This window comes from Perissodus microlepis, chromosome 2 (genome assembly GCF_051167445.1).
Source record: "Perissodus microlepis isolate ML-2025 ecotype Zambia chromosome 2, ASM5116744v1, whole genome shotgun sequence".
NCBI classification, from domain to species: Eukaryota; Metazoa; Chordata; class Actinopteri; order Cichliformes; family Cichlidae; genus Perissodus; species Perissodus microlepis.
In genome coordinates, this window is record NC_140462.1 from 33,838,148 (window position 1) to 33,865,947 (window position 27,800).

At 41.4% G+C, this 27,800-nt stretch overlaps 1 protein-coding gene across 1 annotated transcript; it reads right to left on the reverse strand.

Moving 5' to 3' along the window:
- Positions 1 to 736: 736 nt before the first annotated feature.
- LOC146393026 (uncharacterized) lies at positions 737 to 8,555 on the reverse strand. The gene is made up of 3 exons (XM_084938504.1): positions 7,755 to 8,555; positions 6,651 to 7,655; positions 737 to 862 (listed from the first exon to the last, which is right to left on the reverse strand). Exons 1-3 carry the CDS (start codon positions 8,547 to 8,549, stop codon positions 737 to 739), a joined length of 1,926 nt encoding a protein of 641 aa, XP_084794630.1. The 5' UTR covers positions 8,550 to 8,555.
- Positions 8,556 to 27,800: the final 19,245 nt, after the last annotated feature.

Here is a 27,800-nt window from a genome sequence, read left to right on the forward strand (position 1 = left end):
TTTGAAAAATGTATTGACAACAATGTTAAATATTACAGATGCCAACAGACTCAATAAACTGATTCGTAAGGCCAGTAATGTTGTGGGGAGCTGGACTCCCTCAAAGTGGTGTCGGAGAGGCGGATGTTGTCCAAGATAAAGACAATGCTGTATAACACCTCCCACCCACTCCATGACATGCTGGTCAGTCACAGGAGCTCGTTCAGCGAGAGACTGAGATTACCCATAATGCACCACTGAACGACACAGGAAATCTTTCCTGCCTGTGGCTCCCTGTACAACTCCTCCACTTAACACACTGTTTACTGCAACAGCTACACCCTTTTTGCACATGTTCTTCCCTTTTCAGCTATTTATTAATAAGTGACTTTATGTATATATATGCATGTATATATGGTGCTATTCTTAGTTGTGTATTGTCTGTCTTTTTTACTGTTTGTTTATAATGGAGCACTGTAATGAAAAATAATCTCCCCCAGGGATCAATAAAGTTTTCTGATTCTGATACTAACCTTCACTAACGCTGCTTCTGTACTGTGATGAATTCTGAGTGTTCAATGAAAACTCAGCAGCTGTTTTACAACTGCTCTTTCAAGAATTCTTGAGACAAAAGGAAGGTTGATGCACAGCAACTAGTAAAAGTGAAGTAATGTCTAAAAGGCATATATACTTTTATATTCAAATGAAACTGAAGTTGTACCTTTCCTAAAATCTTTGTAACATGATAGCTAATCAATTACTTAGTTACTCTGGATGGCATGATAGACAGGATGCTTGGATCAACAATGTTGAATGTGTCTTTCAGAAGTGTGGAGGACACAGTGTCTAGTGCCCAGGTTGTGGTTTTCATGGAGGAAATCATCTTTACAAGACAGGTCAGATGAGATAAGCAGGCAAAAGAATCGGAATCACACAGTGGGAATGCCGCTCCTAATATTCTAACTTTACTAGTAAAGAATTGTAGGAATTCTTCGCATCTGACAGCAGAGGTATTCTGAACTGTATAGAAGGAGGCAGAGATAACAGTTGATGCTGTGATAGGAGGGAAACATTTATTTTGCAGCGTTTAAAGATTCTTGATATTTCACAAGATAGTTTTTCAAGATTTCAAAAGGAACTTGAAGTTTGTCCCGCTTCGACTTTCTGTCTGATTTTCTGCGTTCCCTTCTAAGAGCTCTAATGATGTCATTCATCAAGGTTGACTGTTTAGGCCGGAGCTTCCTCAGTTTAAATGGAGCAACAGTGTCTGTAAATGAGGAGCAAGTGATCTTAAAAAAGTTGATAGGATCTTAAGCGCTAAGATAAGGTGGGTAGGCCTCTACAGTCCAAACATGGTGGCTTTGGAAGCATCGCCAAAATTGTTAGCAGTGGAGGAAGTAGTAAAATGCAATTGGTGGAGAAGCAGATTTGGTAGGGGAAAGAGAAATATTTTTATCTGCTGGGTTTGTCAGCAGATAATTACTATAACTTCAAGAGTTCATATGCACTGATAATGTTACCTACAAGAGGCTGTATGCATGACTCAAGAGAATAGTAAATAGCAGCTTCTCTGTCCAACAAATAAAGCAGAATACAGCATATTACAGCGAGAGCCACAGGATGTATGATAGGAAGAGCAACACACTGAAAATATACAGACATGGACAGATTTATTAGCCCTTGTGAAAAATTCGTATTCTCTAAAGGAATCCCCAAGAGCTGTTAAACAGAGCAAGCTTATCCAAACATCCCAGTCTTTATCTTGGATGCTTGCATTATTTTACTTGCAGTTGTACAAAGAAACACAATTATTTCACAAAAACCGAACACTGCCAGGGTCAACATTATTACCCCTCATGTGTATCCTTTTATCTGGATTCATTTATTAGTGTTTTGTTATAGTTATTTGTTGTATTTTCAAGCCTTACAAGCATCTCCTGAGCAATCCCAGGCCATTTGTTGAGGGTCTTCTGACATCTGCAACCTTGGTCTTTTGTTCACTCCACATATTGTCAAAGGGATTCAAGTTAGATCTTTATGCAAGCCAGTTAATAATGTTCACTTTGGTCTTCAAGTGCACAGCAAATTCAAAAGTGTTAAATGTTTTGGTGTTAGTAGTCTTCTTGCAAAAGTAGAGTTAATTTTACTCTAAGTAGAGTCACATTCTTTTAATGTAACTCTGAGGTGTAAAATGATAGTAGTTAAAATCGAGTGTTAAAAATGAGTGTTTCTATGTCAAATCTGGAGGTGTTACAATGGAAACATTAACTCTTGACCTCTTAACTCTGAACTCCTACAGGGGCTATGACACCAATAGAGTAAATTCACAGACTCCGCCCCCAGCACCATAGGCTCCAATCGAAGCTGAAGTGAAGCCGTTTCAGAACATTTTGCTCTACATATTTGAGTTGTTTGCCATGCTTGGTAAGTCGTTTTTTCAAAGATTGTTTCAATTATTATTATTAGCTTTTACTTCTGTGGCTCTTTGGAGTTGAGACAAAGCTGTGTGAAAGGCATTAATTAGTGTCAACTAATTTTTATTCAATCTCCACATAGGATATGCTTGTGAAGATGGAATATGGGGGAGCAGAAGTGCGTTGAAGTTCCACAAAGTGATGAATGAAGGACATGCATATTGTATTGAAGAAATAAGTGATGAGAATGCTGTTATTTGCATTTACCAGCTCACCTATGTCAGACCTTTTGATAAACAAAATTCTAATGAAAGTGAGAACATGTACACTGTTACATCTTTCAGAAAATGTTTTGAAATTGTGGTGCACAGTTCAGAATAAATGTTTTTCAAAAACCATTGCGTCTTTTTACTAAATGTTTATTTCCAAAGAAATTTCTAGAAGTTCAGAACAGGAAAATTCCCGCTTTTTAGAATTAATTAGAAGATAACTCTTACGTAGTTAAACTAAAATACTCTTTGAGAGTTAATATATAAACTCTTAACACCAAGTGTTAAATTATCAACTCCAGACAGATTTGGTGTTTAACACTAAATCAGAGTTAACGTACCAAAAAGAGTTAAATTAACACTCTCTGGTGTGGACCCATATAGACACTTTAATAGTGTTGAAATCAAATCTGACAGTGTTAATTTGGACATGCTGGATTTGCTGTGTGGTAGTTTTTCACCAGGAGCAATTTCTGCTTGAGATATTCTTTCAAAATCTTTGCATGTACTCCTTTTGTTCAAAATTCTTTCCATCATGACAGGATTGCTCGTTCCAGTAGCATCCTCACAGTATATCCCTCCACCAACTTGTTTCATTATAGGTATGGTGTCCTTTGGGTTGTACACCTCTCTCTTTTTCTTTAAATATAAGCAGTGTTTCTTTTGCCAAAGAGCTCCAGTTTTCTCTCATTAACCAAAGGATGCATTTTTAGTATGCATAATCTTTCTCCAGGTTGTCCTTAATATACTTGTTTGAAGGTGTGCCTTCTGCAGAAGTGGAGATTGTCTTAGTCTATAACCTTGCAGTCTATTCCTGTGCAGGTTCTAGTGTTTGTCTTCTTTGAGGCTGCAGTTCCTGACTTGGTTAAGTCTTTCACTGGTGTGTTCACAGTTGTTCCGGAGAAACATCTCTCAGTAGTTTCATTTCCAGAGTCGTTGAAATCTTCCACTTCCTACCTCTGCTAGGCCCGTTCGGTCATGTCATGTCAGTTCTTGACACTTTGTGTTAACGTTGTGTTAACTTTGCATATCCATCTGCTGCTTTGTTCTTTCTTTATGGTGTACCATTTTCTTTTTTTCTTCTTTTGACACGATGCTTCCTTAAATAACAGCTCAAATCTTTACTTTTAGCAAAGAGTTTATAATTTGTGTAAATTGGAAGTCAACCTTCAGTTCTCACTAAAGCACATCATTGCACATCAGTAGTTGGTGCTATGGCTCCATAAGGGCTAATAATATGGACCCTGGTATTTTACCAGGGTCTAATAACTCATTTGTATCAGAACCCTACAGGAAAGGAAAAACACACAATAGTAGCTCTTATCATTATAGAATAAAAGATCTCTCCAGCAACCCAGCCATTTATTACTTCCAGTGAAGAAAAGAAAAATGGAAATGAGTAGAACACCACAGCTTGTATGTAGGATACTGCCATCAGGGAGCGGGGGAGGAGGAAAAGAATGAGAGAAGATGAAGTGAAGGAGTGAAGAGACAAATATGGAGATATTCAAAAATGTATATTATATACAACACCAGTAACAGCTATTGTATTACTATAAACTTGACTTTAATTGCCAGAAATCACATGATTGTTGCCTAAAAATGGATAACCAGGTATGTTTTCATACTCTGCATACCAAATTACTGCAAAGGAGAGCGTAGACATGGAGGTAAAAAGCTCTTTCTAGTATAAAGTTATCCTCCTTCCATCCTCTGTTTATGCAGGGAGGATAGAATGGAGACTAAAGCACTATAGTACGATAGTTACCACTGATTTTATTTTCTAATGAACTAATGCTGTTGTACAATAACAAGCACAATGTTAATTATCAGCCATATCACACACACACACACACACACAAATTAATAATATATTTTTAAGGAATAGATTGCAAAAATTAAATTATTCATTTATTTTTAATTTCATCAGGTTCTAAAAAAAATGCTTTGTAGTTTCTAGATTTTCTACAAGTCAAACGGGAACCAAAGCCATCAGATATGAAGACTTCCTGCTGAAAAGTTATCAGTTTGGATTTGGGAGACAGATGTTATCTCTACTTTTAAGATGAGGTTTAAACTCTCCTTTCTGATACAGCTATAGTTATAGACCTGGGTCAGGAGACAATGGGATTTTTCCAGCTGCTGTCAACTGGGACAAAACAGGATACATTTAAAGCTGAAATTGAATGAATGGATGATGGATTGATGACAAAAGATCCATTAATTGTAAGCATTCATCTCACTACATCTTAAAAATGTAGTGACTTTTGTTTCTCAGCTTTAGGGAATATTAAGTTGACCATGTGATTTTTTTTAATTGCTTTACTTTATTGATTCATATAGCACTCTTCACAGGATAAAAACACAAAGTGTTTCACAGTAATATAAAACAGATAAACATAAAACAGTACAATGAAACATGCAGTGGAAATCTAATTAAAAGCTAGTCTAAATAAATGAGTCTTAAGATGATGTTTAAAAGAATAAATACAATTAAGGCAACGTAGAGATGGAGGGAGAGAATTCCTCAACCTGGGGGCCACCGCTCTAAAAGATCACCTCTGGTTGTAAAATGTGTTCGGGGAACTACCAACCGCCTTTGATTAGATGATCTCAGACTGCGAGAGGGAGCGTGACGTTCTAAGAGATCAGAAATATAGGCAGGAGCGTCATGATTCAAAGCTTTAAGAGTCAGTACTGAAATTTTAAAATGAATTCTAAAATGCACAGGAAGCCAGTGTAATGAGCGTAACACTGGTGTAATATGCTCTCTTTTTCATGTCTTTGTTAAAAGCCTTGAGGCAGCTGGACCAACTGAAGACGGTCAAGATTCTTTTTGCTCAAACAAAGAAAAAGACTGTTACAATAATCTAAGCGAGAAGAAATAAACGCGTGAATAATCATTTCTAACTCAGATATAGACAAAAACGTTTGCAGTTTAGAGATGTTTCCTAATTAACTGTCTAGAGTGTTGCTCTAGAGACATGGCAACACCGAGATACCCGAGATACCTGAGGATGATCCAAGAGAACCAAGATGCTGTTTGGTTATAGATATCTGGCTGACAGTTAATGCAGTGGACCCATTATACACAGTTATACAAATCTGTTATGTGGCGGCTGTGTGCAGACAGGAATAGGACCCAAGGTGCAGACTCCGGAGACAAACGTGAACTCAAAACAGCTTTAATGTTAAACTCAAATATAACATAACTGGAAAAAAATCAAAATCAACTTAAACCGGAGGACTGACAGAACACACAGCTAAGTAAACGGTAGATCACGACACAGACACAGAGAAACACAGGGCTTAAATACACAGAGGGAGCAATCAGGGAATGGGTAACAGGAGGGAAACACAGCTGGGGCAAATCAGAACTGACGAGACAAGGAAGCGTAAACTGAACACACTGAGATGAGACAGAGACCTTCAAAGTAAAACAGGAAACACAAAACACAGACTGAACAAAAGACACAGACTCACATGCAGGCACTACAGAGGGAACAGAGACGTGGGACCAGGGCAAACACAGACACAGACTGGACATGGGGATATAGCAACTAAGGATACACAGAGACGCGAACTAGACAAGGGGAGACAGCTGACAGGGGAGACAGAGCGACTAGAGAAGACAGAGACATAAACCAAAAGACAGAACTCTAACAAAGAAACCAGAGACTAGAATTTATAAATAATAATACACTCAAAAACCCTGGGTCAACGACCCAGGCATCCTAACAGTACCCCCCCCTAAAGGGCTGGCTCCCAGACAGCCCAAACTGAAACACCAAAACAAAAAAAAAAAACAACCCAACCAGGGTGGGCGGTGGGGGAAACAGGATGGAGGGCTCGAAACAAACCAAACAAGGAGCCAGAAACAAACAAAAAAAAAAAAAAAAAAAAAAAAGTGCAAACACCGGAGCCCGGAAAGCAACATAACAAAACACAGGCTCACGACAGGCGCAGGCGGCCAGGAAAAACAGTTCACACAAAGGTCAGGGGGCCGGCCCAGAGGCTGACGGCACGATAGTCCAAACCCGGGCAGTTCAGGGGGGCGGCCCGGAGGCTGGTGGCCCAAGAGCCCAGAAAACAGTTCAGGGGGCCGGGCAGGCGGGAGGCACCGGCGGCGACGGAGCAGGTCAGGAGGCCGGCCGGCCGGGAGGGACCGGCGGCGACATAGTTCAGGGGGCTGTCCATGACGGCAATGACGTCCAGTCATCGGCCTGGAAAGCGGCCGAACAGGACGAGCAGGCCGGACAGGACGAGCAGGCCGGACAAGACGAGCAGGCCGGACAAGACGAGCAGGACGGACAAGACGAGCAGGACCAGACAGCATGGGGACCTCAGGCGCAAACAAAGCTAGACGGAGCGAGGCAGGACCAGGCGCAGCTGAAGACCCGGAGGCTGGACCAGGCGCAGCTGAAGACCCGGAGGCTGGACCAGGCGCAGCTGAACACTCGGAGGCTGGACCAGGCGAGGCGGAAGCAGATGCTGCAGGCGGCGTGGATGTTGAGGTTGCAGGCGGTGGAGCCGGTGGTGGCTGAATGGTCTCGCCAGAACCGTCAGCAGACACTAGGATGTGCTGGCTGGGTCCTCCCGGACCCCCAGCTGATGAGGCAAGAGGCTGAACGGGCCCCTCGGACCCTCCAGCGGAGACAGGAGGCTGAACGGGCCCCTCGGACCCTCCAGCGGGAACAGACGGTGGAGTAAACGACTGAGGTGGTAACTGAGCAGGTGACTGAGCCGATAGGTGAGCTAAAGTCTGAGCTATGGAGAGAAGTTTAATATGTATCGACTGTTGTAAAGATGGTAGTAATGGTGGGTAAGGTGGTGGATTAGCAGTAAGCTGAGCTAGTTCCCCTGAGCCTCCAGAACCTGAAGAAAACTGCTGGACGGGCTCACCTGAGCCTCCAGCGAGGTCAGAAACAGGTGCAGGTACCTGCCGGACACCAGCCACTCCCACCCGAGGAGAAGGTACGGGTGCCGGAGCTAACTGGTTCCCGGTCATCCTCACACTGGGAGCCGGGACAGGCACCGTCAATGGCTGGGCAGCTGCTGTCCCCACCCGAGGAGCTGGTACGGGTGCAGCGACAGGCAGAACCTCAGCCGGTCTGGACACCGGAGCAGGTACCAACTGGACCTCAGCCTCTCTCACCTGAAGCACAGAAACAGGTGCAGGGGAATGCTGGGCCCGAGCTGCCCTGGGAGCAGGAACACAACGGTGCGAAGGAGCAGGCTCAGCAAACACAGACTCCTCTAAAATGTTTTTTAGCTTCCTACCACCACCACGTCTAACAGTCTTAACAGTTTTCACAGTCTCAGAATTTATAGTGTTCACATGATCATGCTCAGAGGGAGCAGAATGAAAACAGTCATTATAACTCACCACGGGGAGTGGCTCAGCAGAGACAGAGTGGCGACTGCGTGAGCGTCGCTTTCTCCGGGAAGTGGGAGGTGGCGAACTGGGCTGCGAATCCTCCAAAAGACCGGGCTGCGATGAGGAAGCAGAGAGTTTGTGAAGCTCAGAACGTGGCAGAGCCAAAAACAGAGCGAAGGACTGCAGCGGAGTGAGTCTAACGTCCGGCGTCACGTAATCCTTCTTCCTCCGCCGCTTAACCCTCTTGTCGGACTGGTAATCCAGGGGTGAAGGCGGAGGTGTAGCGACTGGAGAAAATGAGCACGTGCTCAACCTGATTGCCCGAGGCATAGGCGCCGGCTCGGCCGTAGCCATGGCAGTTTGGAGGCTGCGGGGCCCTCCCCAAGCCAAACGTGACCCATAGAAGGGTGACTCGAGCTCCCGGGCATGCTTAGCCTCCTGCCTCACGCTCTCCTTGAGGAAGGCAGAAACTGCGGGTCGCCGATACCACACGGAGTCTGCTGGGTCCATGTTCTGGTCGCGATCTTCTGTTATGTGGCGGCTGTGTGCAGACAGGAATAGGACCCAAGGTGCAGACTCCGGAGACAAACGTGAACTCAAAACAGCTTTAATGTTAAACTCAAATATAACATAACTGGGAAAAATCAAAATAAACTTAAACCGGAGGACTGACAGAACACACAGCTAAGTAAACGGCAGATCACGACACAGACACAAAGAAACACAGGGCTTAAATACACAGAGGGAGCAATCAGGGAATAGGTAACAGGAGGGAAACACAGGTGGGGCAAATCAGAACTGACGAGACAAGGAAGCGTAAACTGAACACACTGAGATGAGACAGAGACCTTCAAAGTAAAACAGGAAACACAAAACACAGACTGAACAAAAGACACAGACTCACATGCAGGCACTGCAGAGGGAACAGAGACGTGGGACCAGGGCAGACACAGACACAGACTGGACATGGGGATATAGCAACTAAGGATACACAGAGACGCGAACTAGACAAGGGGATACAGCTGACAGGGGAGACAGAGCGACTAGAGAAGACAGAGACATAAACCAAAAGACAGAACTCTAACAAAGAAACCAGAGACTAGAATTTATAAATAATAATACACTCAAAAACCCTGGGTCAACGACCCAGGCATCCTAACAAAAACAGTTGTTTTCAATTCAATTTTATTTATATAGCAATAATAACAGCAACAACAACAGCATCTCAAAGTGTTGTTTATTATAAGGTACAATAATGGGGAGAAAATCACAAAAACTAGACGAGCCCCTTTGAGCAACAGTTGGGAGGAAAAAACTCCATTTTAACAGGAAGAAACCTCCAGCAGAACCAGGCTCAAGGTGGGGGAGGCATCTGCTGCGCGTTGGTGGGGAGCCAGAGATTAATAATAACTAATGATTTAATCAAAAGAATGCATTTGGCTTGTCCATTTAGGGAACTGCAAATTTCAGGTTTTCCAGCTGTTTCCAGTTCATGGTTGGCTTGAGCCTTAATGGCGTATGGGTTGTTTTTGGACATCCTAACATTCTTTTGAATTTCCTTTCACCCCAGGGTGAAAGTTTTGGGTCTTCTTCAAGACCCTGGAAAAGTGGTGAGATATCTAAATAACTTGCATTTACACATGCTTATTTGAACTGGGGATCTTGGGATGTGCAGTTGTTTAGAAATGGGTCAAAGAGACTTTCCCACCTTGTGTAAATCTACAGTTGCCATTTTAAGATCTTCACTGAGTTCCTTGGACTTTCCCATTGTTCTCAGTATTGATCTTTACAGTGAGTGTTGTCAAATAAATACTTTTTATGCTGGTAAAGACAACAACAGCAACTCAGACAAAAGCTTGTAGGCCACATAAAATCATAGAGTGTGTTCATGAGCTAGGTCATGCTTAGGTGCATAGTGCACAGAGGTCTCCAGCCTTCTGCACAGTCAGTAGCTACACACCTCTGAAATTCATATGGCCTTCAGATTAGCCAAGTAGGGTGGATAGAGAGCGTCATGGAATGGTTTACCATTGCCAAGCAACTGCATTCAGGCGTCGGATGCACTGGCTCTGCCCTCAGCTCCAGGGAAAGGAACTCCTAATGCTTCAGCATTATCACATTTTGGACAATTTTATGATCCCAGCATCGTGCTGACGATTTAGGGAAAAGACCCTTTAAGGTTCATAAAGACATGGATGTTTGTTTGGTTACAGAACACCTTTGAATGAATTAGCACAGTGACTGTGAGCCCGGCCTTCTAACATTACTGTGTGATCTCACAAATGTTTTGTTATTGGACTTCTGTGCAAACCACAGTTTGTCGACAGCAAACACCGGGGGAGGCCCGGCCCAATCTTCAACTCCTGGATCAGGAACATCAGCAGGGAGACTGGAGACACTAAATCTAAATAGACCATGTTCTGCATCGCCGCTGTTGAGAAAGTTGCAAGTAGCTTCAGCTGCAAGGTTGTCCTTGCCGGTTGTGGTGGTAATCCTCAAAATAGATGGTTGACAGCGGAGGTGAAAGGAGCCATCAAGATGAAGGAGTCCTATCAGGCTTGGTTAGTCTGTGGGGCTTCAGAGTCAGCTCATGGGTACCATCAGGTGGCTTGGATGGTAGCTGTAGCATATACTCAACTTCAGATATAGCCTGGCAGTGGAAGGAGTATTTCAAACACCACCCTAACCATATAGCATGCCTTTTACAGAGGATGCAGAATCTGAGGATGAGGGAGACGATTCACCCATCACTGGGGCCAGGATCACTTAGATACTTAACCCTCTGGGTGTGTTCAAAATCACGACCCTTTCAGCTTGTTCGTGGCCAAAAGTGGCCACCAACAGATTAGGTCTGTAATTTTTATTATTTTTATGTTTTTTTGCCATTTTTTCTGCATAAAGCTTTTAACTAACTTCAGTTCTTTTCCTAAATATGAAATAATTATTACTTTTTACATTTTTAACCCTTTAAACACCAGTTTGTTTGTTCACTGCACTAGCTGGAAGACAACCTCAAATCTCACAATTTTATATAATTGCATTGCTACTGGAATTTCTTGTATTATTAATAGTAGAGTCTGGGAGATGTAATCGATTCACAGCAACACTGATTATAATGCATTGTTATTTTTGTGCAGGGAGAGCAAAAACATAAAAACTCCCTCTCAGCTTGTTCGTGGCCAAAAATGGCCACCCCTTGTTTACGTTTACAAAATACTATAAAATTCATGTATATTAAAACATTTTTCTAGATTAGCATCAGTGCTGTTCATGAAAATCAAAATTTCATTCAAATTCCTAATTTTAACCCTTTAAATACCAGTTGAATCACATAATTTTAATGATTTACATAGAGATAAAAGCATAAAATCCCCATTTTTTTCTTAATAATACATACAAACTGATTTATTTTCTAACCATGATGTAGGTTAGATGTGTAGCAATAATTAAAAGTATCAATGATTTTATATGCATCATTATTTTTTGTGCAGTGACAGAAAAACCAAAAAAACTCCCTCTCAGCTTGTTCGTGGCCAAAAATGGCCACCCCCTGTTTATGTTTACAAAATGCTATAAAATTAATATATATTAAAACATTTTTCTACTTTCATTGACTTGATTTTTTAAATTAGCACCAGTCCTAGTCATGAAAACCAAAATATAATTTAATTCAGATATTATACCCTTTGAATACCAGTCAGATTATGTATTATTGCTACACTTTTGGGGGAAAATAGCAATAAGGTTCACATTTTTTAGCATATGAATGATGAAACCTAATATTTTAGGCCAAAAAGAAAATCACACATGGTGTGCTAGTGGCCAGAAAGGCCATTTAATGCCCAAATAACCACTGAAATGACCATTAAAATGATCAAAATTTACATTCCAGTGTGTGTGCTTCTGCTTCCTCATTAGCAGCAGGATGTGCTAACCACAGTAGAGTGGTTTTTGTAGGCACACTTTCTACAAGCTGCTATTCCAACCCTGGAGGTGCTCCTTTTGCACCTTCTTCTCATTTCGTTGGTGGGGTGTGGGTCACACTCTGGGTCACACTCTGGTTCAGACTACTGTATCTTGAGATCAATGGCAGAAGTGGCTGAGGATCAGGGACAAGGGTGTCTTGCAGTTTTTTTTTTGTTTTTTTTTGAGAGCGAGAGAGAGGAAGAGAAGAAAACAACAAAACAAACAAACAAAGTGGAGACAGGTTTATTTTTCCCTCATTTTTTTTCATCTTATAAGACGCCATTTCTAAAAATGTCTCATTGTAAATGAACACAGTCAACCACTGTCATTTTGGTAAAATGTGCCAAAATGAACGATTCCTTCTAAAAATGAACGATTCCTTCTAAAAAGAAGAGTAAATGCGGCCAAATGTTATGTGACATTAGCAATGTTAGTACTAACTTGGTTTTAAAGCCTCTACTTCTAAATATACGCCGTTCAATAGTCGACCTTAATCTTACAGAGAATGTGATGATTTCATGGATATTTAAAGTCAGCACTGAGACAAATTTAGTAATGCCAACATATTGAAAGAACAATATTTGTCTCTTATATATAACACATTTAGATATACAGTGTCAAAGGAACCTGTCTTTAAATGAAGATTTAAGGTGACAGGAAATATAAATAAATGCAGCTTGAATCTTTACTGAAGCTCAGTATTTGACACAGAGTCATTCACTGCTGTAATAACTAATAATGTTAGTATCATGGTTGCTTGGCAACCTGGGCAGCGCAACGGAGGCTAGACCTTCCCATTTCACAAGCCTCGCACTTCCGACCTTAGTGGTCTTTGAGTACGCCGCCCTTGTGGACCGTTAAGGCTGCGTACTCTAAGACCCTGAATTGGGATACAGCCTATATGATCTGGTCAGAGAGCAAGGACAGCAAGCAGTCCTCTGCCCTTGAAGAACAGACATCTGTCCAAGATGAAGAAACTTCCTCTCCAGAAGATGAGGGGACAATCTGACTGCATCACCACTGATGATGAGTACTAGCCAGTGCCCGAATCCTCTTCTTTGGGGGAGGATTGGGGTTGGGGGGCATGGAGGTGGAAAGTTTACTCTTCGGGCGCCCCTCTTCCGCTGTTTTTTTTCGGCAAAATTATCCACACCCACCGCCGCGCTATGCATTCTGGGATATGTTGGGCCACGAAGTCTACACCGCCACATCCTTAAAATTCAGGGAAATGAAGGACGCATTTGAGGGCCGCATTTCGAGCAGCCTTTGAATTGGGACAGCCTTCGTCGCGTCGCTGTGACGTAATCGGCCTTAAAATGCGGCCTTTAAGGCTGCAGACCCTGAATTGGGATACAGCCATAGACAGTGCTTGAAGCAGTGATGACCTTCTTGCCATATTGCCAGAATAAATTATCTGGAAGCTGTTAGGCTTACTTACAGCAGTAGCACTGTCTGCATAAACTCCAGGACACATTTAAAGTGTTTGTTGTTGTTTGCGCTGCAGCTGCAGGTTTGAACTCTGCAAAATGTCCTGTGATCGGGTTTTGTTTTTGTTTTTTTTGTTTGTTTTTTAGAGTTAATATTTTGGGTTTTATGAAAAATACAACAGTAAAAGTTTGACTGGGAACCTCGAAGCTCAATAGCCTGCATCAACAGAAATTCACTGCAGCCTATGTAATGTTTGATGCGTCATTATTTATTCCAGTCTATCTTGGAAATACATGTTTGTGCTGCAATGTCATGCACAAACACAACCTATTAGATCCTTAAGATCAAACCTATGTCAAAATTGTTTCATTCTTTTGGTCCATTGGAGTGTGGTAAGCCATCAAAGGCCGCTACTAGAAACTAGGAATGTTACATGAAATCGCTTGTTTGGCCAAAAATGGGTAAATGATGTAATTTGATAAAAAAAACATGAGAAACTACAATTTTCATGTGTTGAGTTTAAAATGAAAGCAATTTTACCTGAATCGCATGATATAGTACTGTCAATAACAAGGAATGAAAAAAGGTGGTTATAATGGGTTTCAATTGGCCAAAAATGGCCACGATAGAGTCAAGAGGAACAATTTGGTGTATAGTGAATATTATTGATATCATTAAGGAGCTGATGTTGAAAATTAAAAAATCTGAAAAAAATACACACCTTTGGGAAGTTTCATTCCATTTGCATTAACAGAACGAAAATGGTTGAAAAAAGAAAAGTGAAGTGGCCACAAATGGCCAGCATAGAGCCCAGAGGGTACAACTCCTTGGTGGCCGGGCCCCTGGAGTGGATGAGGTTCGGCCTGAGTTCCCACAGGCTCTGGATATTGTAGGGCAGTTTTGGTTGACACGCCTCTACAACATTGCGTGGGGATGTGGAGCAGTACCTCTGGAATGGTAGAATTGGGTGGGGGTTCCTATCTTGAAGAAGGGGGACGAGAGGGTGTCAGGAGTATGGGGTGAGTGTGTGTGTGTTGATTCTAGTTTGTCCTACATTCTGCTGGGCAAAGAAATACTACAACCATCACAATCTTCCTAAGATCGGTGTCTGCCGTGAGTGGAGTGTCCGGTGAATATAGCCAGGACACTCGGCTCCCTGTGGATTACTATCCCCGAATCCGATGTTGAAGGTGGCGCAGAGAGAGCAGAAGCAGAAGTGAGGCTGTAGGGTCAGTGCACTAGCTACACTATGGAGACAGGCTTTTCCTCGCTAAAGCCAGTTCCATTGTCAAGAAGGATGAACTTCAAGTTGCATCAAGCTGCATGATCATGGACAGCTGTTTGTTTGTGATAAGAGAAACCTGGCTTCATCGGTGCATATTGGACTCTGCTATCAGGCTAACAGGTTGCATATCACGGCACTACGACAGGACCATAAACTCCAGTAAGAGCAGAGGCGGGTGTTTGTGTCAACAACAACAACTGGTGTATGAACACAGTGATAGTGGACAGCCATTGGTCCCTGGACTTGGTCCAGTCTTGGACTGGTCTACATTCCACAGTCATGTAGTCCATTTACCATGGGAGTTCAATGTGCTAATGATCACCGCTGTTTACACACTTCTAGTTGCTAAGCTAACTCCTCCCTGAGACAATTACCCGGCAGGTATCTGGACACAGTGTTCATTATCGCAGGGGACTTCAAATACGTGGACTTAAAAGTAGTACTCCCCAACTTACACCAGCACGTAAAGTGTGCTACTAGATGAGCTAACACACTAGATGAAGTCTACTCAAACATTTAGCTTTGCTATAGAGCTAAACACACATGGTCCCTGCTGATGATCCCTGCAAACACCTCTCTCCCCAAATCTGCTCTTACTCTCCCAAGATCCATCACAACCTGGCCTGATGATGTCCGTCTGCAGCTGCAGGACTGCTTTGATAGGACTAACTGGGAGATTTTTGAACATCTAGACATGGAACTCTACTGTGACAGTGTCAGTGCAGGTCTTGATGTAGCACTCTACACTGTCAGTGTAGAGAAATGCATCTGGGTCCACCCAAACCAGAATCCCTGGATGATGAGGTTCAGCAGCTGCTAATGGAAAGTAAAACCACATTCAGGTTGGGTGACAAGGCTCATACAGTATAGCACAAACCAGTCTGAAGGGAGGCATCAGAAAGGTGAGGCATCCTAGTCCCTTTACCAAAAAAAGCACCCACAACCACTCAAATGTGCAATCCTATTTATCCATATTATATATTCTGTATTTATATATGTGTAGGGATGGGTATTGATAAGATTTTCACGATTCCGATTCCATTTTCGATTCTGTTTAACGATTCGATTCTTTATCGATTCTTTATCGATTCTTTTTAAAAAGGAGAACACTAAGGTCGATTAGCTTAGAACTTTGTTTTATATCTTCTCTTTGAACAAGATAGAAATTTAGGAGTAACATGGCCTTACAAACCCAACAGTGAGATCTTAAGAGATCCACAGCCTACGGCTCTACAATGGGGCGTCACAGGGTCCCCAGGAAAAAAAATTGTTAATGTAAAATAATAAAATAAATATTCTTCTGTAGCAATAACAAAGTATAACATAAATTATTCTGTAGCAATTACACAAGAATATCCAGTAATGTCCCTGCCTACAATTAAACACATTCACTTACCGAAAATCATCTGCTGTGGCAAATGGGTGCAAGCCTTTGAACACAAACTCAGTCACTGCTCGGTGACATTCGTCTATCCTGGCCTGAAAGGAGACGCTACCGGTAGACTGCAGCGAGAACTGCCAGCGTCTGAGCCAGACTCTGTCTGTCTGTCTCATCACGGTCACCTAAATGCACAGTAATGGCAGTTTTGTAATAAGGCAGATCGCGCTAACATCATATGCACTGTTAGTTGATTATTTACCTGCCGCATTAACGGGAGAGGACGTGCAAACGTTACCGCTGCTGCTGGGTTGAGATTCACGAGTCCGGAGCGGAATTAAAAACACGACATTCATTTAAGGTCATCGCGTGTTTTGCGAGCAAATGCTTTTGCATATTCGTAGTGTTTCCTCCCTTAAATGAAATATCTACTTTGCAAGTATTGCAAGTTGCCCTGTTGTCATCCGTTCTCGTAAAGTATGACCAAACTTTTGAGCGTTTAAGCCGCTTAGGCGCCATATTTCCTGCCAGGTAAATGACGCTCCGCAACGTGGCGACGTCATTCGGGGCGACTGGAATCGAGAAGGGAATCGTTTGTAAAAATGGCAAACAATTCCAAGGAATTGAAACAGTGGGAACCGGTTCTCAACAAGAACCGGTTTTCGATACCCATCCCTATATATGTGTATATGTGTATATATGGTGTATTTATGCTTATAACCTTACTCTCATTCCCCTTATTGTATCTGTAACATGCAACTTCTGTCGGTGCTGTGCTACTGGAAACTGAATTTCCCGGAGGAACCCACCCGAGGGATTAATAAAGTTGGATCTGATCTCTAGTGCTCATCCCAGTGCTGATGAAGTGGTTTGACAGACTGGTCTGTAGTCATAACATGTCCTTCATCCCTTCCACCTTTTATGCACACCAATTTGCTTGCATGGCTAGTAGGTCTACTGAGGACACATTTAAGAGCAAGGAGATTGTTGTGGATTTTGGAAAAAAGAAAACAGACATTAAACCACTTTACATCAAAGGGGATTGGGTGGAGATGGTGTTGGATTTTTGCTTCTGAGAGTTGGCATCACCGAGGACCTGTCCTGGGGTGTGGACACAGCGGAGCTGGCAATGAAGGCTGAGCAGAGACTTCATTTCTTGAGAGTCCTCAGGACAAAAACATCCCTCAAAAGCTGCTGATGTCCTTCTATCGATGTCCTGTTGAGAGCATCCTGTGCTGCTGCCTCTGTGTCTGGTTTTCCAGCTGCACAACAGTGCGGAGGAAACACTTCAGGGGATTGTAAAAACTGCCCAGGGAATCATCAACTGTTCTTTACCTTCCCTGGATGAACAGCTCTGTCTCAGGAAAGCAGGAAATATCATAAAAGACTCCTCACACCCCACTCATAATCCAACTGCTGCCATCAGGCAAAAAATACAGCAGCATCAAAAGAAGGACAAATAGACTGAATATCAGTTTCTACCCTCTAGCTGTTAGTGCACTGAATGACTTAATTTTGCTGCAGTTTTTACAATGACAATAAAGATATCCAGTAAGCTGGACTTGTTCCGGTGGATGTTGGGCTCAGGGCAGACCCAGGAAACACTGGAGAGATTATATTTCTCGGGTTGCCTGAGAACACCTCAGTGCTGGAAGAGTTGACCAAGGAGCCTTGGTGTCTCTGCTTAGGCTGCTGCCCCCATCACCCAGCCCTGGATAAGCAGAAGAAATAGATAAGTGGGTGGATGAACACAGTCATAAGGAAAGCTTTCCCAGAAGAGCTGAAACTGTTATGGTTTCGAAGGGTGGATCAGCATCATATTAAACCCTATTGATTAAGAATGAAATGTCACTTAAGATCATATGCATGTGGAAAAAAAACCCAAGAGAATACTCTACAATATAGTGTGCATACACGTGAAGGAAAACTCATGAATCCAATTTTAAAATCTGGATCAAAATGAGGGAAACTGATCAAATCACAGAGCCATTGTAGTGACTTAACACTACACGTGAAAGTAAACAAGTTTGGTATGAATTTATAAAGCCTTTTTGCACACAGGCACACACAAAAATGAATCGAAATGACGCAGACCACAAGATAGTCTGAGCTGTACAAATGAAAAATGATTTGTCACAGAGTGAGTAACATGAGAGAGAGGTTAACATTTACACAAACAGAAGGCCAGATGGATCAGTCAGCAGCAATCAGCAGTAAGTGATGATGCCAAGTCATCTCATGCACATACATACACACCTACTCCTTCACACTCATTCCATCGAAGCATACAGCACTTACACAAATCACACAATCACTCAGACACACAAACATGCACATAGCTTGTTACCATGCAATCATACACATCTGTTAGCTGACCTGCACTTGTTTTGATATTTTGGTGCATACAAATGTGCATTTGCTGCTGTCAGAGTGCTCTCATTTGTGAAGCAAATGGTCATTAAAAAAGCTGATGAGTGGTGTGATGAACGAGATTGTGCCTCGGAGTGATAAAATATTCCAGAGTAAGATAGTGTGTGTGTGTGTGTGTGTGTGTGTGTGTGTGTGTGTGTGTGTGTGCGGAGAAGCAAATCAGTGTGTCCTGAGAGGATAGAGTTTATGATCAAGTCCCAAGGTAATAAAGATTATATCAAACAAGAGTCTTCTTTTTAGTATTATTTCTGACAATACTGGTCACATGTGAGATCTGAATTATACCTGCATATTAGACAGAGCTTGGCTCTTTAATTGTGTGTAAGCTATGAGTAGGACATCTAGCCTCCAACTGAACGACACTTACCTGGTGAACTCACCTGCCTGCCCACACTGCGCCATCGGTGTATATGTGTATATATATATGTATATGTGTATATACACATATACACACACATATACCCACACACACATATATATATATATATATATATATATATATGTGTGTGTGTATATGTGTATATATATATATATATATATATATATATATATATATATATATATGTGTGTGTGTGTGTGTGTGTGTGTATGTGTGTGTGTGTGTGTATATATATATACACACACACACACACACACACATACATATATATATATATATATATATATGTATGTGTGTGTGTGTGTGTGTGTGTGTGTGTGTATATATATATATCATAATAATCTGACAATACTATAATATTGGCCATATTATATTTACATTACCACAGTGAGATGACTTTAGTCTCATGAACAACATTAACTAATTGTTATTTACTAACTAATCTTAAATGAGTGTTCAGCACAGAAATGAAGCCCAACAATCATGTTTCACAGTCCTGTGGTCTCAGCCTCAGATACTCAACTAATCAAAGTGATGTCATGACAAAAATGAATGACCAACAAAACATTTTTCTCCTTCATTTCTGTCACACAAAGCTGTATGAAACGTGTCTCGCGGTTAGTATCATGGTTGCTAGGCAACCTGAACAGCGCGACGAAGCGTATACCGTCCCATTTCACAAGCCTCTCACTTCCGCACTTCTCGTACTTATAGTACACACCGTACGTACTGCGCGTAGTGCGCGTACTTCAAGCGTGCAGACCCTGAATTGGGACACAGCCTGTGTGTACTTACAGTGTGTGTCCTCTTGTGCTCATCGTTGGTTCGTCTGTGTTTTTTCCCTGTGTCATTCAGTGCCGCCCCCCCGCGTCTCCCTGCATCCCCGTTTCAGGTCTGTGTGTGGTTAGTTTTTCCCAGTATAGGTTCCTTTGGTTCTGTTTCTTGCCCGTTACGCTTCTGTTTGTTTCACTTACTGGTTAAATAAAGCTCACGCGGATCAGAAGCTGCCTGCATCTTGGGTCCTACCTGTCAACCTCCACACGTCTGCCACGGCAGGCGTGACAATGACATTCCAGTCAAGAAGGTAATTCTGTTGGGTGTATCAGCACAAAATGTACAAATTTCTATTTAACATTCATGCATATTCACACAAACATGGATATATCAGGCACCAAGTTGGGGTTCAGTATCTTACCAAAACCTGGAACTAACCAGCATTCCAATTAGTAGATGAACCTGCTGTCACGGTTCTGGGTCAGTTTGACCCAGTATTTTGAGTTGTTATGTTTTGGTTTATTTTTGAATGATGGGTTGTTCTTTATGTTTCTCTGATGCTTTGTTGGGTTTTATAATGAATCTGCGTTTCAAGTTACTTTGGTGTGTTTGTTTTCTTATTCTCTTAGTGCTTGTGATTATGATGATGTTCTATGTTCCAGCTTATTCTGGTTTATTTTTAGTTCTGCCCGTGTAAAGTCTGTTTCTTAGTCTGCATCCTTGTGTCTTATTTCCTGTTTTATTGTGAAAGTCTGTCTTATGTTAGTGTGTGCAGCCTTGCTCCCCCTGTCTCGTTAGTCCAATTTCTCCCAGCTGTGTCTCCCTCCTGTTGCCCATTCCCTGATTACCACCCTGTGTGTATTAGCCCTGTGTTTTCCTGTGCTCAGTGTCGTGTCGTACCCTCAGAATTATGCCTGTGTGTTCAGTTCTCAGTGTCATTGTTCAGTTCACGTTTTCGTTTATCACCAGCAATAAAGCTAAGGTTCTCAGTTTCAATTCAGTCTCAGAGTCTCGCATTTGGATCCTCCTCTCCATCCGCCTGCACACAGAGCCCTGACACCTGCTTTACCATCTGAGCTACAGCCAGCCCACTAGGTGAAGTGTAGTGGTTCTTACGGAAATTATTACTTGTATTTTTGTGTCCAGCTTAAACCATTTTTCCTCATAGACTGACACCTTGGTCCAATTCCAAGTAGCAGGTATGGCCAACAACTAAGTTTGTTAAGATGAGATAAGGGAAACTGTTACAAAAATAAAGTTACCTTCAACTCTGAGTCAGCTCGATTCATTCCCTCATTCATGAAGTCACTGTTCAAGCAGAGAAATTAATTTGTAGAAGTTTATTTAATCCCAGTTTAAATTTATTTTGTACTAAGCATGAGCACTTTTATAATTATATATAGGATGGAACTAGCAACAACATCACAGACGTATCAGCTAAGAGTAAAATTTGTGTAGTTTCCATCTTTCCAACTCTCCCTCTGTGGACATGAATGTGGTGAGGTCAGTCAGTTTCCTTGTACTGTAAACATTTACTGTATGTTACACACTGATCAATAATCAGTCGTTTGTTATATTAGAAAAAGTCACACTGACAGTAAAATGTCTGTCAAAGGTGGAAAATATTTAAATATTGGAGCGAAGATGAGTTAAAAATGACTGTGAGACTCTAAAAATGAACCAAATGAGTTTAAAGTAACATGTTAGACAGTGTTGTGAAACCGCAGCATATTTGTAACTGATAATCAGTCTCAGTGGGTCAAACTATTTTATATAGCACCAAATCAACAACAGCAATTGCCTCAGGATGCTTTATATTGTAAAGACCTTATACTGTTCATATATTGTGTGTTTTTATATTGTTGTGCTTGACATCATCATATGTGTTTGCGCGTATACTTGGCCAATAAGTGTGGTTCTGATTATGATAATACAGAGTTGGCTTAATAAATGTGTAGTGTTTCCAACGAGGATGTTAGTGACAGCGAGTTAAACCACAAATGGAGACCCTGGAGTTCAGTTGCAGCTTGTTTAACGGTTTCCATGAACATGTGGTGAAAACTGAAATGACAGAAAGTAAACTCCATCTCAACAGGCAGAAGCATGTTTACATCAGTAAAGTGAATTACTCTCACTAAAACATTCATGTCAGCAAAATATACATGAATATCCAAACCTCTCTGTATGAACTGTCATAGAAAGTAAGTTAGGGCGTTCCAGCCTGATCATTCAGAGTAGATGGCATCTGATTTCCATACTGCCTTTTTGCAGCTTGTTCCTCAGCAAAAAACCGAGCCGCCGGAACAGGAAATACATTTTAGCGATATTTTCTATTTAACAAAAACGTATGTAAAGCATGAATTATTCATTTTAACAACATGTATTTATATTTTTTATTGACCAATATTTTTAGAGCTCTTTATTTTAAACGTATGAACTTATGTATTCAGAAAAATGCCTTAGGGCAACACAAAATGCGTTTGAATGTTTACCCGACTCTGAAACCAACGTTGTCACGAGTCTGAAGAGTCGTATCCGTTCCTTCATGTCACGGTCAGAAAACAAAAGAATGATATAAGCCCACAAACCATCTGGTTAAGCAAAACAATCTGGATTGGCCAACACAAGCTCAGGCTGAAGGGAATCTGTATAACACAGGCCACAGATGAATGTGATTCAATTCTTCTTGAGAAGCATTATTATCATGGGTATCTGAATCTTGTAGTTAAGGGAAACAAAGCACTGCAGTGCATTAACTGATTGCAACCATATATAATTAAAGAGCGGGAAGGAGACGAGGTAGAATCCATGGTGGCTCGAGGGGGGACTTGGATACGCACAGGCCCTGCTAATGAAAGGACATTTATCATGCTTAAAGCAGTGATGGACGCTGGCACAACTGTCCCTCCCCGTGGAGGTAAGACTCCCGTACAAGCCTTTTTCATGAAGACAGGTAAGGAGAAAAAGGGAGGAAGCAAGGGCGAGGGAAATTGTGCGAGCCGTCCCTCATCACAGCAATAATTACCCCTCCACAATCCAAGACACACATCAGGGGTGGGGTGGCACAGACCACTTGTGTTTCAATGGCATCATTAGAGACACGCGTATATACATGCTCGTGAAGCTAAAAGAGTGCGTGCAGGGATGGAGGCGTGTCTTTGCTTGATGGTTCTGCAGAAATCTGTGGTATTTGTGGCAGATGATTGTAGATGCTTGTCTTTAAAAAGCATTTTATTCTGGTTTATTGTCTAGTTTCCATGAAAACAGATGTTATTACATTCACCAGTGTGTGTCTGCAGTAGGGCTGACCAAGAGGGTGTATTTGGGTCTTTTTGGTTTGAATACAACAACTTGTTTGTGTTATTCAGAAGCAGAAGGCCTAAAGTGGAGGTGACTGGGTGCCTTGGTGGTGGGACCTTCTGTGTGCTGTGATTATGCACTGTTGGTTTGAGCTGCACCACAGTGTGAGTGTGTGTGAAGGTGAATCACCCACCGGTAATTTTACAGTACAACAGATTCATCGGCTCTTTTATGCTGCGTTTTAAACAGTTGTTAAAAAAATAGTTATTACATTGAACCCCATCTCTGTCCTAAGTATAACGGACCGTAGTGCTTTCAACTCTGTATTCTCTGGGTGAAATTCCCAGGGTGGCTTTGTTGGGTTTTCATTAAATTGTAAAAGCTTTGAGCTTCCAGTTACCACTGCCATTTTACTGCGTGCATGTGACACCATTGGTTCTTTGCTCTTTTCCGTATTTACTTTCCACCACACTTGTTTTGTTAAATCTTACTTACAGTTAGAAACCTTGTTTCTCCAAGTCTCTGCAACCCCATTGGAGCAATAAACAAAACAGATTCTCTCCATTATAGCATGGGCATTCAATGAGGTGGACATCAGTTATAAAATGTACATCATCCTCTTCACACCATTATGAAGCCTCATTCAGCTTGCCCTCATGCACTGTGGATGGATGGAGTCACTCTGGAACTGCCCACTCCCTTCACAATACAAATGTTGTATTATAGGATAACAGTGATCGGTGCAAAGTTGCAAATGAATGTTGTATTTAGCTTAACTGGATGAGGGAGCATCTTCACAGCATATTCATATAGAACAACTATAGCTCACCAACAAAGTGTCATTTAGTCATTCAGCCTAATCTGCATTCAACACACTCCTTATTCAATTCAATTCAATTTTATTTATATAGCGCCAAATCACAACAAAAGTCGCCTCAAGGCGCTTCATAGATATAGAGAAAAACCCAACAATCATATGACCCCCTATGAGCAAGCACTTTGGCGACAGTGGGAAGGAAAAACTCCCTTTTAACAGGAAGAAACCTCCGGCAGAACCAGGCTCAGGGAGGGGCGGGGCCATCTGCTGTGATTGGTTGGGGTGAGAGAAGGAAGACAGGATAAAAGACATGCTGTGGAAGAGAGACAGAGGTTAATAACAGATATGATTCAGTGCAGAGAGGTCTATTAATACATAGTGAGTGAGAAAGGTGACTGGAAAGGAAAAACTCAATGCATCATGGGAATCCCCCGGCAGCCTACGTCTATTGCAGCATAACTAAGGGAGGATTCAGGGTCACCTGGTCCAGCCCTAACTATATGCTTTAGCAAAAAGGAAAGTTTGAAGCCTAATCTTAAAAGTAGAGATAGTTTCTGTCTCCTGAATCCAAACTGGAAGCTGGTTCCACAGAAGAGGGGCCTGAAAACTGAAGGCTCTGCCTCCCATTCTACTTTTAAATACTCTAGGAACAACAAGTAGGCCTGCAGAGCGAGAGCGAAGTGCTCTAATAGGGTGATATGGTACTACAAGGTCATTAAGATAAGATGGGGCCTGATTATTTAAGACCTTGTATGTGAGGAGCAGGATTTTGAATTCAATTCTGGATTTAACAGGAAGCCAATGAAGGGAAGCCAAAACAGGAGAAATCTGCTCTCTCCTTCTAGTCCCTGTCAGGACTCTTGCTGCAGCATTTTGGATTAGCTGAAGGCTTTTCAGTGAGTTTTTTGGACATCCTGATAATAATGAATTACAGTCGTCCAGCCTGGAAGTAATAAATGCATGAACTAGTTTTTCAGCGTCACTCTGAGACAGGATATTTCTAACTTTAGAGATGTTGCACAAATGGAAGAAAGCAGTCTTACATATTTGTTTAATATGTGCGTTGAAGGACATGTCCTGGTCAAAAATGACTCCAAGGTTCCTCACAGCGTTACTGGAGGCCAAGGTAATGCCATCCAGAGTATGAATCTGGTTAGATACCATATTTCTAAGATTTTCAGGGCCGAGTACAATAACCTCAGTTTGATCTGAATTAAGAAGCAGAAAGTTAGCGGCCATCCAGGTCTTTATGTCTTTAAGACATTCCTGCAGTTTAACTCATTGGTGTGTGTTATCTGGCTTCATGGACAGATAGAGCTGGGTGTCATCTGCATAGCAGTGTAAATGTATGCTATGTCTTCTAATGATGCTGCCTAAGGGAAGCATGTATAATGTAAACAGAATTGGTCCTAGCACTGAACCCTGTGGAACTCCATAATTAACCTCAGTGTGTGAAGAGGACTCTCCATTTACATGCACAAATTGGAGTCTATTAGATAGATATGATACAAACCACTGCAGTGCAGTACCTGTAATACCTACAGCATGTTCTAATCGCTCTAATAGGATATTATGGTCGACAGTATCGAACGCTGCACTGAGGTCTAGCAGGACAAGCACAGAGATGAGTCCACTGTCAGAGGCCATAAGAAGATCATTTGTAACCTTCACTAAAGCTGTTTCTGTGCTGTGATGAGCTCTGAAACCTGACTGAAACTCTTCAAATAAACCATTCCTCTGCAGATGATCTGTTAGCTGTTTGACAACTACTCTTTCAAGGATGTTTGATATGAAAGGAAGGTTGGAGATTGGCCTATAATTAGCTAAGACTGCTGGGTCTAGAGATGCTTTTTGAGTAAAGGTTTAACCACAGCCAGCTTGAAGGCCTGTGGTACATAGCCGACCATTAGAGATAGGTTGATCATATTTAAGATCGAAGAATTAATTATAAAGTCATGCCAGCGTTCTTTACAATTCTCTCTTTCCAATATCTGTCACTGTCTCACAAACCTTTAATGATGTGTGGAGATGTTGGCTCAGAAAATGAAGGAGCACCGAGGCAATATATGTTTTCAGATTTGGACCTGAGATGTATTATTCACAGGTTTTGCTGTAGGTTTTAAGATATTGCAGTTGATCTTAATATCAGCTCGCCTCAACTTCATTACCCTCCTGCCTTCAGATGTGATATCTTTTGGCTTCTTGCATGAAAACATTTAAAGTCGAGCTACTTCTGCACAAGAACAGTCCTTTTACTTCAGATTGAAAATTGGAGTGCACTTTGTCATGCGTATCTTTGGACTGTGGGAGGAAGCCAGAGCATCAAGAGATGGTAGGTGTTTTTTGTTCTTGTTTTGTTTGTGTTTTTCTCTTCCACACATGGATTTAGAAAAGGAATGATTGCATAAAAGCAGGGCTATACTCTGTTTAAATAATCTAGTAAGTGCAGTCACATCACTTTATGCTCAATTCAGCCATTCATTATGAGCATTTAAGGCAGTCAGTTCAGTGAACGTGCTCTTTCAGGATACGGTTCAGGTGGCAGTAGAAGAAGCTCTGCATGTGTTTTTCCTCTAGCTGAGGAGCTGTTACAGTATGGTTCAGCTCATTAATGTGTCTCCCTGGGTATTAACTGCCTATGGAGATCCATTATCTTACCAATGAGATGTGTTTGCATGCCTGTAAGGTATTCCCGTATGCTCACCTGAGTCAGACATGTCAGCACATTCCCAGGCAAACTGAAAGATGGTGTCATTTTACATGATGACATAAGGTTAGCGGAGAAAAAGTAATCAGTGTATACAAAAACAATGCCAGTACAGAGTGTCGGACAGGTTTAAAATAAGGTCTTCAACACCGTGTCTACGCATTTAAACTAATGTGGCCCATACACGTCTAAAATAATGTGCACATATTTTTTCAGCTGTTTGCTTTGAAGAGGAGCTACGTTCTGTGTCAGGTTTTAGAAACGTGTATCTTCTATTACTAACTGAATAAGATTTAGAAGAGAAATCTAGATGGTAGAGTCTGTGTTAACATTCTTACTGTTGGTTTCTGAAGCTTCATTCAGATGGGATTAACATCAAGGCCTATAGTTAGTTAAATATTCTATGTGGTCTGATTCCAGAAGGAATTTTAAATTTAATGAACACATAAAGCATAAAGCAAATAAACAAGCATGTTTAGAAAGAGTAAAACTGAGCTTCAGAACATTACAGAGTTACACACCAGAATATTACTGACCTTGCTTGGTGTCATTCTTGTCAGCACAACATCACATGCAGTGTTAAAGGTATTTATTTTTGATTTTTGACGTACTGTATTAACACAATGGAACTACAATCACATCAAACATGAAATCAGAGGAGGAAAAGAACTTTATTTAATTCTTTTGTCATACACATGCTCAATGCAGCAAGAGAGACAGAGGAACAGGGGAATAAGACATACAATATAATATAATACATAACATTAAGAATACTAGTATACAGTAATATACAGTAGGTAGGATAGTAAAAATATAATATCAAATAACTCTAACAAAGTAACAAAATCAGTATATCCTTAAAAATCAATAGCTTAGCTATCAGTGCAGCATAGTGCCATAGTATTGTGCAAATGAATAAAAGAGAGTAGCATCATATGATCGGGAGATGAAACAAACATTTGATGAAAAACTGTTGGGTGATATTGCACGGTCTGAATGGGAACAGAATAACTTTGTTATTAATCCTCAGGAAAAGCGAGGAAGAGTTGTAGATTGTTCTTACTGTGAGAAGCATAAACATCTCTATCGTGTCATTTTTATCATTTGAAATGCAAATAAAAAATGTAAATTTCCAAAATGTATAAATTTCACAGAGAAAGTTTTGTACAACTCTTTCTATAAAAATGCAGACAGAGCCTCAGTTTTCTGTACAGTTATTTAAGACTGTTTACTTACAGAATAATCAGGTGTCACAATATAAATTTTATTTGTCACATACACAGTACAACATATAGTG

Coding starts and splice junctions, on each gene's coding strand:
- LOC146393026 (XM_084938504.1), bottom strand. CDS start 8,549: ATGGACCCAGCAGACTCCGTGTGGTATCGGCGACCCGCAGTTTCTGCC. Junction 7,656..7,754: donor GACCGGCTGAGGTTCTGCCT/GTCGCTGCACCC, acceptor ACCGGGAACCAG/TTAGCTCCGGCACCCGTACC. Junction 863..6,650: donor GCCGGCCCCCTGACCTTTGT/GTGAACTGTTTT, acceptor TGTCTTGTAAAG/ATGATTTCCTCCATGAAAAC.